This window comes from Choloepus didactylus, chromosome 18 (assembly GCF_015220235.1).
Source record: "Choloepus didactylus isolate mChoDid1 chromosome 18, mChoDid1.pri, whole genome shotgun sequence".
Lineage (NCBI taxonomy): Eukaryota > Metazoa > Chordata > Mammalia > Pilosa > Megalonychidae > Choloepus > Choloepus didactylus.
In genome coordinates, this window is record NC_051324.1 from 46,517,954 (window position 1) to 46,531,718 (window position 13,765).

General features: G+C 42.0%; 1 protein-coding gene and 1 non-coding gene across 2 annotated transcripts in view; both read right to left on the minus strand.

Annotated features, from left to right (window-relative positions):
• Window positions 1-2,559: 2,559 nt before the first annotated feature.
• Window positions 2,560-2,631, minus strand: TRNAQ-UUG. The gene has a single exon. It is a non-coding gene; the product is annotated as a tRNA-Gln (tRNA).
• A 10,920-nt stretch (window positions 2,632-13,551) lies between these two features.
• The window catches only part of B4GALNT2 (beta-1,4-N-acetyl-galactosaminyltransferase 2), a 69,748-nt gene continuing 69,534 nt past the window's right edge, over window positions 13,552-13,765 (minus strand). Inside the window, exon 11 of the mRNA XM_037810489.1 lies at window positions 13,552-13,757. Coding sequence (XP_037666417.1) covers window positions 13,552-13,757 — 206 coding nt within the window. The remainder of the gene's footprint in view (window positions 13,758-13,765) is intronic.

The following is a 13,765-nucleotide window of genomic DNA, read 5'->3' on the forward strand; positions in this document are numbered from 1 at the left end:
CAGACTTGGAGCTTACAGGCAAGGGTTTTTAAAGAAAAAGATATTTATGGTTAGTGGATATTTGGGGGTGCTCCAAATGTCCTTCAGGTTAAATAGTTTACTGAGTTCTATATCTTGTGGTTTGCTTATGGTGTCCAGATGTCCTTAAGTGTTTTGAGGAATATTGTTGCTTGAGGCTTTACATACGATGGCAGTTTGTGGTATCTGGCTGAGACCTGCGTAAGAGTAACCTCCAGAATGACCTCCTGACTCCATTTTAAATCTGCTAGCCATAGTAACTCTATTTTGTTTTGTTTTGTTTTGTTTACATAGTGGTTCATTTTTGATGCTGTATAGTATTCCATTGTATTGACATACCACAAATTATCCATTCCACTGTTGATGGGCATGTGAGCTCCTTCCAATTTTCAGCTATCGTGTTGCCATAAGCATTCTTAACCATGTCTCTAGGTGCACATATGCACACATATTTGTGGGTATACTTACAAGAGTGAAATTGTTAGATCATAGGGTATGAGTATCTTCAACTTTAATGTCAAACGGTTTTCCAAAGTAATTGTACCAATTTGCACTCCTATCAGCAGACTATGAGGGTTCACATTATTGCATATTCTTGATAACACTCGACGTTGTCATTCCAATGAGTATTTAGTGGTGTCTCATTGAGCTTTCGATTGGCATTTTCCTGATGACTAATAATTTTGTGCATTTTTCTATGTATATTGGTCATTTTGAATTTCCTTTTTTCTGAAGTGCCTGTTCAAATATTTTACTATTTTTCTATTGGGTTGTTTGCCTTTTCTCTTAGCAATTTTTTTTGTATTTATATAATCCAGATATGAGTTTTTGTCAGTTATGCATTACAAATATATTTTCCCACTCTGTACCTTATTTTTTCACTTTTGTATTGGAGTCTTTAAATAAAAAGAATATATAGTATCATATTCATGGAGTGAAACATACCAAGCTTTTAGAACTTTTTGTGTTTTGTTTAAGAATACTTTTCTCACTCTGAAGTTACGTATTCTCTTGGTTATGTCCCAAAAGCTTTATTGCTTTGCCTTTCACATTTATGTGTATAATTCACATGGAATTTATTGCTGCATTCAGTATAAATTAGGGAAGAATCTGATTTCATATTTTTATATATAGACACCCATTTGTCCCAGAATAATTTATTGAAAAGTACATGTTTTTTTTTTTCCCCCTCACTGCTCTGTTGTGCCACCTTTGTCATAAATCAATTGTCCTACTATATTGTGGAGCTGTATCTGGGCTCTCTGTTTTATTGGCATATTTATCCTTGCACCAGTACCACACTATCAAATTACCTTAATTCCTATAGTTTATAGTCAACCATAACGTTTAATATCTCGTAGAGCAAGCCCTCCCACCTTATTCTTCTCTTGTCTAGATATTTTTGGAGACTGGGATCACTCATACACACAGATCCATTCAACATTTAAGGAAATGTGTGGGATGGGGTGGGAAAGAGGGGCGCTCAGGGGAGAGATGGGGAGAGCAGCGCAGGATCCTGTTTCCATGGCATCTTCCCAAGGGGCGGGACCATGGAACCACAGTGCCAATCACCCTGTAGGGAGAGCATAAGTGCGTCAGCGGGCTCCCTCGTCACTTATACCAGAGGGACAGACGGCTCTCAAAACCCAGATACTAATCCAAAGAAGACAAAGCTCTGGGCAAATCCCAGAGGTACACCCATTCCCGCAAATCATATGCTCCTGGCCGGCAGCCTGAACACATCTCCTGGACAGATCCACCAACAGAGTCATTCTCAACCCTGGCGGTAAACCCCTCAGAGATTACTTATCCTCCGCTCGAGAGAAACGTCCCATCGATACGGTGACAAACCTCCAGCAGGAATCCCCTGATGGACGCTGACACGGACTGAAGAACGGATACCTTGACTAAGGGATTCTTCCTGCGTGGAAGACACAGACAACCCCACTGCCTGAGTGATGGACAACCGAGACCACTTCTCATCTCCGTGACGGGCTCACAGGGACACTGACCCCCAAACAGACAACCCAACACCACCCTTCTTCCCAGCCTTGCTGTCCTGTTGGCAATCAGAGTCACGCCAGTGCCTTTTTTTTCCCTCCCCTCCCCGCCCTTTAGCTCTGTCCCGCCATTTCATTCGCGGATTTTAGAGTAACAATTTACGGCACTCTGCACGAGAGCCAATAGGAGGAAGGAGTCTCCGCTGCTTTCGGGGAAAGGGGGTCGGCCTCCTAGATCTGAAAACTAAAGTGGCTCTCCGCCGGAAGCGGGAGCCTTGGAATCCTTCGGGTTCTGTTGCATGTTTCCCTCTAGAGTTAAAACACGTTCAATATCCTATCAACATGTTTACATTTCCGCCACTCCCTGCGCACGCGCACTGTGACTCTCAAGACTGCCCCGAAATGAAAGCATCTTGAGGGTGGTGCGGGGGAGGATCCTAAATTCCTGTCTGGAAGGTCAGCCGAGATACCGCATAGCTGGAGCTGGCTCCTGCCAGCAACAGTCCCCAAAACACAAATTTCACAACTAAAAAGGTATGAGAGGTCCCACCGAGATTTGAACTCGGATCGCTGGATTCAAAGTCCAGAGTGCTAACCATTACACCATGGGACCCGTTGACGACTTTAAGCGGCCGGGCACATCCTCAAATCTTATGGCTCGCTGAGCTGCGTTTCGAAAGTGGTGGTGGATGCCAGGTTCGCCGGGACTGAGGTTGCACTGGCGGGCGGAAACCGAGCAGCGAGGACTTCCGCAACCCTCGCGTCCCAGACACTCTTGACTCCGTGGATGTTGTCTTTTCCTGCCGCTCTTCCTGAGTCTCCTGCAACGGCCCTGCGCGGCGCCCCGGGAAGCCGAGAGGACGGCGGGCTGGCGGGGTTGCTCTCAGAGAGGCGGGACCGGCGATGACGGGCGGGCCCTGAGCGGGAAGCTCCGCGACCAGAAACTGGGCTTCGTACTTGTTTATTTAATTATTTTTCAAACCCTTCCTCGGCAAGCGCTTTGGCGAAGCAAGGAAGGAAACGGACCGGCACGCTGGGGGACAGTAGTTCAAACCCGCGCGGGCGCCGGGGGTTTTAAAACGGGTGCGCCCCATCTGGCTTGGCCTCCGCTGTGGTGCGTGGCTCTCCCGAAAACTTGCACAGTCGCTCCTCACTACCATTCACCTGGCGGGAGAGTTTCTCTTAACCTCCCGAAATCTTAGGTCAGGGGGAGAGACCAAATCTTTAATGTTACGCGTTTTTCAATAGGTATAAAACAAAATACAGTTCCTGAACTTCGGGTACCGTTTTTTACCCACAGAGGCGATTTCTGATACTCTCCACTAGGGATATTTTATTTTTAAACATGTAAATACACACTCTTTTTCTTAAAAAAAAAAAAATCAAAACACCGTTCTGCATCTTGTTTTACTTAGCTGGAGGATTGTTCTATAACAGTACATAAAAAATTAAATTTTAATGGTTTTTAATTGAGACATTATTTACATAATAATAAAATGAATTGCCCAAACCTGAACTGGAGAGCTCAATGGTTTTTGATTTTTTACAAATGTATACACCTGGTTACCATCAATCGAGAGAGAGAGCATTTCCATCAGCCCTGAAGGTTCCCTTTTCCAATCATTACTATTTTTATTCCCCTGGAATCACTATTCTAGTTTCTATCGCCACTAAGGAGTTTTTGCCTGTTAAACTTCACATATATATGGAATTCACTTATATCATATGGTATATTTTGTGTCTGGCTTCCTTTGCTCAACATGTTTTTGAGATTGATCCTTGTTATTTTTTTATTTCTGCAGCACATTCTTTTTATTCCAGAGTAGCAGTATCCCATTGTATGAATATACCACAATTTGTTTATCCATTCTCTACTTGATGGACCCTGGGTTTTTTCCAGTTTGGGTCTAATATAAACAAAGCTGCTATGACAATTCTTATACAAGCCTTTTTTAATCTCAGGTATATATACCAGAGAATGGATTTACTGGGTCAGAGGGTTGGTGTGTATTTAAGTTTATTAGAAACTGCCAAACTGTACTCTTTTACACTCCCACTGGTAGTGTATGAGACAGTTCTTGTCCCTCCACATCTTTCCAAAAGGTGATATTGTTAGTCTTTTAAAGTTTTAGCCATTCTGGTGGGTGCGACGTGATCGTTCGTTGTGGTTTTAACGTGTATTTCCTTGATGGTTAATGATGTTGGAGCATCTTTTTTACATGCTTGCTGGCCATTTAGGTATCTTCTAAGTGCATCTTCAAGTATTTTGCCGATTTTAGGAAATTATCTTTTGTATACCAATTCATAGGACTCCTGGCTTCAGTGGCTCCCTCTCTCAGCTTCTCTGGTGCTCTTAGGTTCTTGGGGAGGGGGGATGTTCTCTCTCTTTTCTGTGTGTCCTTTATCCCCTTATAAAGGACTCCAGTAACAGGATTAAGACCCATCTTGAAAGAGGTGGGCCACATCTCAATTGAAATAACTTAATCAAAAGATCCCACCTATAATTGGTCTACACCCACAAGAATGGATTAAAAGAACATGATCTTTACTGGAGTACAAACAGCTTCAAACCTTCACAAGGTCCAATAAGAGAGAAAGGTTTTAGCATGAAGTTGGCCTATTCTAAAGCAGGCAGAATATTGTTTTTTAAATTTTATTTTTTAAAAATTTTTATTGAAATGTATCATCCACACAGAGAGATGCACATATCATAAGTGTACAGCTTGATAAGCTTTCACAAGCTGTCTAAACAGCACCAGATCAAGAAACAGAACATGAGCCCAGAGCCCTAGGGGTAACCACTATCCTGACTCTGACACCATAGAGCACTTTTGTCCAATTTTGAACTTTATATGAATAAACATCTATGTATTCACTGGTGCCTGGCTTCTTTCGTTTGACCTTATATTGTCAGATTCATCTGTGTGTTGCACAGAGCAAGACTGTTTCATTGCTGTGTAGAGCATACATTTGCTGTAAATTTTTTTTTTAATCCCTTTCACTGTTGATGGATATTTAGGTTGCTTCCTGGTTTGGGTCCTGTAGTAACTGCAGGAGAGCAAATATGGGCCATGCTATAGATCAGCCTCTCAAAATCTCGCAGTTGAAGGAATCAGACTTTAGCTGAGCACCTATTACCTTCGATGGGAGTCTAACTTCTCCGGGTCCCTGGACTCTCGCCCAGCATTCCTGTTTGGTGTTTATCTGTTTTCATAAGTGTCATCCTCACCCACCCCTAAGTACTGGCTGGGGCACTGGGATATTTGGTGCCAAAAGAAATAGCAAAGTAGCTCTGCTCAGCAGTTGGCATCCAAAAAAGGCTTGAGAAGAAGGTGCCCTTTTCCGCAGGGAGATTTTCTGCTGTCAGGCATTGGGGGATGGGGAGTGGATCCCCTCTGAGGCCCCATGGAGTGGAGACAGGCCAGCAGTGGCATCTCTGGGACCAGCATCTTCCACGTAGCAACTCCCCTGCTTGTCTCATCACAGACAGGAGAGATGGTTCCACGGCGGCGGCCAGCCGGGAAAGATGGAAGTTAGTGCTCCGCCAGGTGTAATGTGATTCTGCTAAGAAGGGCTTACAATCCATATTTATAGGATGTCTTAAAATTTGGAGACTTGCAGTGTTGGAAAAGCAGTATTCTCTACCCAAGAACCCCAAGAGACAATTAGCACCAGCAGAGACAGTAGTCTTAGCAGGAGATAAGTTTGAGCAAAAGATCAGCATGCTGCATTGCCATGCTTTAAACATTTTTTGCTCAAAAAGAGGAAGAAGCCGGGGGCAAAGCGAGTATTATAGACGGCCCTTCTCTGCCTTAGACAATTATTTAGAATCGTCTCAAGACAAAGGCCATTTAAGTGAGGGCCAGGGGATATGCAAGGCATAGAATCCTGAAATTAAGAGAATGGATTTCCCAGCCTATAAGACTATGTCTAGATAAGACATCTGGATTTGACTGGACACATCAGGAAATCTGTAAGCTTTAAGGAGACTGAATTGCCAGTGACTGGTAACAGCTAATGAGTTTTAACTCCTAAGGCCGTTCCCAGCCTTTGACCACTACTAACAGGAAGTGGTCGGTTAGAGCTGTGTAGGTCTCAGAAAGGTCACCCTGCCCAGTGCCCCCCCAAATGTGGATAGAAAGAAGAACCTGGGGCCACTGAATGGTCTAACCAAAGCAGCCTCTGTGGCAACCCGTGGCCTGAGCAAAACAGGCCTGCAGATCTTTGGTGCACAGCAGTCTGCAAAACCTAGGCAGCTAAATATTTAACCTATTGTCTTTCTGAGCCAGTAAAGAGAAAAAGGGTAAATTGACCTTAAAATGTAACTTTATGCAAGCAGGCAGGAAGTGAGAGGCTCTTAGTCTCACAAAAAGAGCAAAATGTAATTGTTCAAGTGTTATTCTAGTCCTTCCTGCACCACCCCCTAGGTCAAAATGACCTATTCCTGCATCTATGCTCCCCCCACCCTTAGGAAGGCCTTTGTCTTAAACCCGTATAAAAGGCTCTCTGTCCTTTTTGCATTGGTCGGTCATCTTCCATGTGAACGCAATGCCTCCCTGGCCTGTGAGAGCCGTCATGATCTCTCCACGACGTCTCCGTAAGCCCTGAATACAAGTTCATGTATCAGAAAATGCTCGTTGTTTTCTTTGGCCTTTGGACTGGCATGGCGCTCTTGGGCTGCGACAGCCCCTCTATTTCAGGGCTTGGAATCCCAGTGTGGGGACCCAGGGCCCCGGCCCCCTCCCCTCCATTAGTGATTTCACTTAGTTGCCTAGTTGACCTGGACGACCATTAAAAGTCATCAGACCTCCCCAGGGGAGGAAACAATGTACTGTAAACAAAGCATTGACACTCCCCTCCCCTGATCACTGTTGATAACAAATCTCCACACCCTTGTGTCTCAAGACCCTGCTGAAACTCTGTTCTCATAGCTCCTTGTCCTAACCCATACACACCACCCCTGGCACCCCATCCCCCACCCCTCCCCAACCCCCACCCGCCACCCCACCCCGCATTTGCAGAGCGCTAGCTTCCATCTTTCCCAGCCTGCTTCTTCCGAGGAACAAATCATCTCCTGTAAGTCAGTTCTGTTAAACTCATGGCTAACTTCGTGCCTGGCATGGTCTTTGGTCTTGGGGCTAAGCTGGGTCGGAACACCTGTTATTCCTGTTGATGTCTGACACCTGAAGTCTGCCCCACCACTGGGCTTCAAGCTATATGAGATAGTTTAAGACAGCTCAAGACAAGTTTCCGGTAATTTCAGGAAAAAGTATTCTAGTAGACACACTTTTGATATTGTATTTTTGTTCTACCAAAAGTCAAAATCGGGGGTGGGGGGTGGGGGAGGAACTTCCTAAGGGTGGAAAAGAGAGTATCCAGAAGGAAGCAGACCCCAGCCCCATTTCTGCTTCAGTCACAGGAAAGGGACATGTCCAGGAATGCAAGTAAAAGGCCACTGGCCTAGTTGCCAATAAGATTCCTCCTGTCTGAAGTCATAGTAGCAGTTCTCCTTTCCTGGTGTTAAAAGAAATAGAACATGTTGTGGGGTTTTATTGGTTGTTGTTTGCCTGTTTGTTTTTAATTTTTTGATAAACAAAGTTAAAAAATTGAAAAAAAATCAGTAGAAAAATGGGAGTAAAAACTAAATGACAAATAGGGTGGGATGGGGGGATGGTTTGGGTATTCTCTTTTCACTTTTATTTTTTATTCTTATTCTGATTCTTTCTGATGTAAGGAAAATGTTCAGAAATAGATTGTGGTGATGAACGCATAACTATATGATCATACTGTGAACAGTTGATTGTATACCATGGATGACTGTATGGTTTGTGAATATATTTCAATAAAACTGAATTAAAAAAAAAAAAAAAAAAGAAATAGAACAAAATAGAATTCCTATGGCTAAGAGATTTCAAATGGAGTCTGGAGATCATTCCAGAGGTTACTCTTATGCAGGTCTCAGCCAGATATCACAAACTGCCAAAGTATGCAAAGCCTCACACAACAATATTCCTCAAAACCCTAAGGACATCCAGACACCATAAACAAACTACAGGACAAAAAACTCAGTAAACTGTCTAATCTGAAGGGCAATTTGGACCACCTCAAATGTCCACCAACCTCAAACAATTTGTCTAATCTTACTTTCCTTTAAAAACCCTTGCCTGGAAATGCCAAGAGAGGACACGATTTAGGTTGCGAACCCCCTGTGGCTGAGAATGTGACTTTATTTGGAAATAGGGCCTTTACAAATGTAATCAAGTTAAAATGAGGCCATACTTGATAGGGGAGGGCACTAAATCCAATGACTGGCACACTGATGAGGAGAGGGCAATTTGGGGACACAAAGGGAAGAAGACCCTGTGAAGATGAAGGCAGAAATTGGAGTGATGCGGCTACAAGCCAACGAACACCAAGGATTGCTGGCAACCACAGAAAGCTAGAAGAAAGGCATGGGACGGATTCTCCCTCAGAGCCTCCAAAAGGAACCAACCCTGCTGATACCTTCATTTTGGACTCCTAGCTTCCAGAACTGTGAGAGAATAAATTCCTCTGGTTTTAAGTGATCCAATATGTGGTACTGTGTTATAGCAATCCTAGAAAACAAATAAACCATCCAATGAGAAAATCTTTTATTTATACCTTTCTGTTCTGAAAATAGGTAGACATACAGTACGGTTGTATTTGTTGGGACACTTTGATTACAAGTAACAGGAACCAACACAAAATAGTTTAAGTAAAAAGGAAGCATGAATTATGAATTATGAGTATTGTGTTTCATAAAACTCTAGGACAGGGCTGTAGCCAGACATCAGGAAAGAACTGGAATGCTGTCAGGAGTCTCCCATTTCAGCTTCTATTTGTGCATATGCTGAATTCTTTTCTAGCTGCAGACTGGCCCTCTCTGCTCCTCAATCCATAGTGTAAAGTGGCAGCTCCACAGCTCCTGAGCTTAGTGTGTGAAGTTCAGCCACCCACAGGGCCTGTCTTGCGTTTTTCAGGCCAAATTCCTGTTTTTGTGCCTGTCTGGGTATTTAGTTGATGGCTTGGTGATGCTTGGATGAGTAAGGACAAAGTTTTTTCCAGAAACTTAATTTTCTTGCTTTCATTTCAGCAAAATCACTCTGCTTTTATAATTGATATTTTCACATAATTTATACCCTGATGACAGTACTAATCTAAAGCAGGGGTTAGCAAATGATGACCCATGGGCCAAATGCAGCCAGTGGCCTGTTTTTGAATGGCCCCTGAAGTCAAAAAGGTTTTTGTATTTTTAAAGGTTTGTAAAAAAAAAAAAAAAGAAGAAGAAGAAGAAGAAGAAGAAAAAGATGTGACAGAGGCTTTATGTGACCTACAAAGTCTAACATATTTACTAATATTTATTATCTGGTCCTTTACAACAAAAATAAGTTTTTACCAAAAAAAAAAAAAGTTTGCTGACCTCATTTCACCTAAAATAATGTTACTCAAAGCCAGCTGTAAGGTCTGGCCTGTAAGCAACTTGTTACCAGTCTGCAATGAGATAAGGAGCTTGTGCCACAATCAAAATCAACTACATCTCACTTGCGCAGTGTGACTGTGTGATTGTGAAAACCTTGTGGCTCACACTCCCTTTATCCAGTGTATGGACAGATGAATGGAAAAAGGGGTACAAAAATTAGATGAAGAATAGGGTGGGATGGAGGGGATGGAACGTTTTGGGTGTTCTTTTTTGCTTTTGCTTTTATTTTGGAGTAAGGAAAAGGTTCAAAAATGGATTCTGGTGATGAACGCACAACTGTATGATGGTGCAGTGAATGATTGTACACTGTGGATGACTGTAGGGTGTGTGACTATATCTCAATTAAACGGTATTTAAAAAAGTAAATGAACAACGGGGGATGAGGGGGGAAATGGGATATTTTGGATGTTCTTTCTAATTTTAATTTTATTTTTTGAGAAATGAAAATGTTCAAAGATTGTGATAATGAATACACAACTGTATGATGATACTGTGAACAACTGATTGTACACTTTGGAGGAGAAAAAAAAATCTACAGCCAGTTTTCAATGTTAAAGTACTTGAACTTGATTAAAATACTTACAGTGGTTAAAAAAAATCAACTACATCTCTAAGCATGCTGTTTTAGTTGAACTGACATGCTTTCATGCAAAGACTTTATCAATGAAGAAAGTCAATGATTTACATTCTGACAAAAGCTCCTTATCCTATGGACCAATAAGTTATTATTGGTAATTATTACTACCCAACAACTGAGTAGTAATAACCAAGGAATTAAAAAAATAAAGTATAACCATATTCAAAGTGCAAAAAATTTAAGGGTAAACTGAAGTAAAGGTAAGAAAAAAATTTTAAATTATTTTTTCATGTTTTTAGAACTAATTTTCCTTCTAAAGTATTCAAAGTTATGTTTTAAAATTAAAGGTAAAAATGATACTAAATACCAAAATGTAAAATAAAATTAAACAAGGCTATTCTGAATTTAATTTTTGTCAATTTAATTAAATCTTCTTAAATATATTTATAAAAATAAAATTATTTGCAATTTTCACATTCAAGGCCCAGCTAGTTACCAATATAAAGAAGTGGTATCACATTTTATGGATGATACATATAAAACTTTATATATATACAGTTTAAGAGTAATATAAATGATTTACTATTTTAAAATGTTATTAACCCACTATGTGCAATTGTTGGTAAAACCATGCCAGTTTTTAGAATTTTTGGAACCATGAATTGAAAGAGGAAGAATAGCAAGAAAGTGGACACTAGCTACTAGGGAAGACTCGAATGAATTTATGCTATGTGAAAGGAAGAATTTGACAAATTAAATAATTTGTATTTTCTCTCACCTAAGTGCCTTCACAGTTCCAGTCCTCCCTGAACTCCAAAGCACTGTCCACACACTTTCATGGCATTCAGATGCAGTCCTTTTTTTAAGAGAGTAAGGCAAGAAAAGTAGGTAGAGAAGCATTTCCCTGGAGCCTGAACAGTGTTAGTCCTGAGAATGGGTGTTTAAGGTGACAGGTCTTGCTGTGCTGTGCTCGGGCTGAGCGCTGGATCCCAAGTGATTGAGATGCCCATTTGTGAGTCAAAAATACATGTTTGTGATCCACGGGGTTTTCTAAGGCACAGGACCTAGGCAGGAGCTTTTCTTGCCTGGATGTAAGAGCAGCACTGAGTGGAACAACCCAACATTGTTTTCCTATATAGCTATGTTAGTGTGATTAAAATGCATGTACTATTGTGCAAAATGACACTGCAACTTCAAGTTGTAAAGGCTTTTGCAATGGAACCTTTATGACATACACAATGGAGTGATGTATGTGCCCAGTTCTGTTTGAGGAGAATAAAGATGATGACCAATCGCTATCCATAGCTGGGAAATGCTGAATTAAACCAAGCTAAACAGATTTCTTTACTGCAGGATTTCTGAGAGCGTTTCATATGCTAATGTGAATGTGGTGGTTTGAAGCTGTATGTACCACCAGAAAAGATCATGTTCTTTTAATCCATTCCTGGGGATGTAGACCTATTGAGGGTGGGACCTTTTGATTAGGTTATTTCAATTGAGATGAGACCCACTTCATTCAAGGTGGGTCTTAAGCCTCTTACTGGAGTCCTATTTTATAAGGGGATAAAAGAAAGAAAAAACCCAGAGAAGCTAAAAGAGACAGAAGCTAAAAGAGAGAAACACACAGAGAAGCTGAGAGAGGAAGCTACTGATGCCAGAAGCTAGAAGCAACAAAACTCAGCAGAGAGAAACCAGCAGACGTTGCCATGAACCTGGCCACATTACAGAGGAGCTGAGCATCATCAGCAGCTAGTAGTAAACTCTCATTGCAAAAGCCAACCCATTTCTGGTAGATTGCATTTTGTCAGCTTTACCAAATCAAAACGGTGAATTGTGACTTCCTAAGAGATACAACATGCAGTATCTCAAAATTATTTGACCACCAAAACATTTTTCATGAAGTTTTGTTGCCATCTCACAGAATACATTTTCAGAGATCCTAAACTACCTTAGCCCATCTTCAGTAGGAGAGAGTCTCTAGGGAGCACCATAGTAAGTAGAAACCATAAAGTCATGGCTAGAGGAGGAATTATAGAACCTGCTGACTCCCAAGAAACCAGAAAGAGCCTTCCTAAACCATGTGTGATGGCTGCACTCCATAGATGACATGGGTCTTGAATGGTCAGCAGCTGGTCTCAAGTCACTGGAATTTTGTGGTTTGCCATTGCATTTACACTGAGTTAAGTATCAGTGATATCTGTTTATCATGATGCCTTAGCACAGGCTCCAAGGTCAACCCATGGCATTCTGGAATGTGTCTTTGTGGTAGTGAGTCGATGCCTAGGAAACCCTTGTTCTGGTAGACAGTGGAATGGCCCCCAGTGCTCTCTTCCCTTCCTCTGCATGCCTGAATCCCATCCATCTTTCGGGCTCCAGACTAGCTTACTTACATGGAGCATTCCTCTGTTGCCTGCGTTCTGGTAACTTCTTTCTTCTCTGATCCTCTGACCCTGGTTGCCCAAATCTTTTATTGGATGGAAGAACCAGGCTCAACCTCTCAAGGTAAGGACTGTGTGTGCTCGTTTGAATCTATTATGTACCCCAGAAAAGCTTATTGTGGATGGGACCTTTTTATCATGTTGTTTCCATGGAGATGTGACCCCACCCATTCAAGGGTGGTATTAATCCCCTTTCTGGAGTCCTCTATGAGAGGATAAAAGGCAGAGACATTTTGGAGAGAGCTCAGAGATAGTTAGAAAGAAAACGTCCCAGGAGAAGCAAGAAGGGCTTGACTCACAGAGAGGCTAAAACAGAAGCCCAGATACATTTTGGAGAAAGTCGCAGAAACCAGAAGGTAAACCTGGGAGAGGACCAGCAGACTCCGGCCATGCGTCTTCCCATGTGACGAAGAACCCGAGATGCCATCGGCCTTTCCTCAGAGAAAGTATCTACCTCTTAATGCCTTAATTTGGACATTTTCATGACCTTAGAACCGTAAATTTGTAAAAGCCAATCCATTTCTGGTATAGTGCATTCCGGCAGTTTTAGCAAACTGAAACACCATGGATTATTCACTTTTTTGAGTCCACAAGGTAAGAACAAACAGGTTTGCAGATGGCAGTGATGTTGGAGATGCTGCTGCCGATTATGATATGATTTCCACCAACTCTCAAGGTAACCATCAGCATTCTTTTGTCTGGGGATACCAATCCATTATATACTCTTAAGTGAGATTATGCAAGAATGTACAAAGGCTTCATAAAAGGTAAAGCATCATACAAACAAATAATACAATCTCCATTGCCCTGGTTAGTGATTGGCCCATTTCTAATGACCCTTAACCTCTAATTGGTACTTCAAGCAACTGAGCCATATCCATTTCCCCTATCCGTTGGCTGGTTCATTATGATGATCATATGATCAGCAATCCATTTTTGGTAGCCCCACTCACCACTTTTTCTGTTCTAGATACCCACAACCAGTCAGTCTAGTGCTTTTCCAGTGCCCCTGCATCTTCAGGTGGAGCACTGGAGATGGTTCTTGAAATAGTGGAGAGCCAGCTTGAACTGGACCTGGGCATTAGTGTTGACCCGGTATTTGCCATACATCTTCTCTAGAGCAGCGAGCTCTGAGTCCACCACTTGAGAACGGGGCTGGTGACCTATAATCACTTCTGGGCATGACCCGACGAGCAGACTTCCTAGCCCATCAATAAAAAACTCTGCAAGG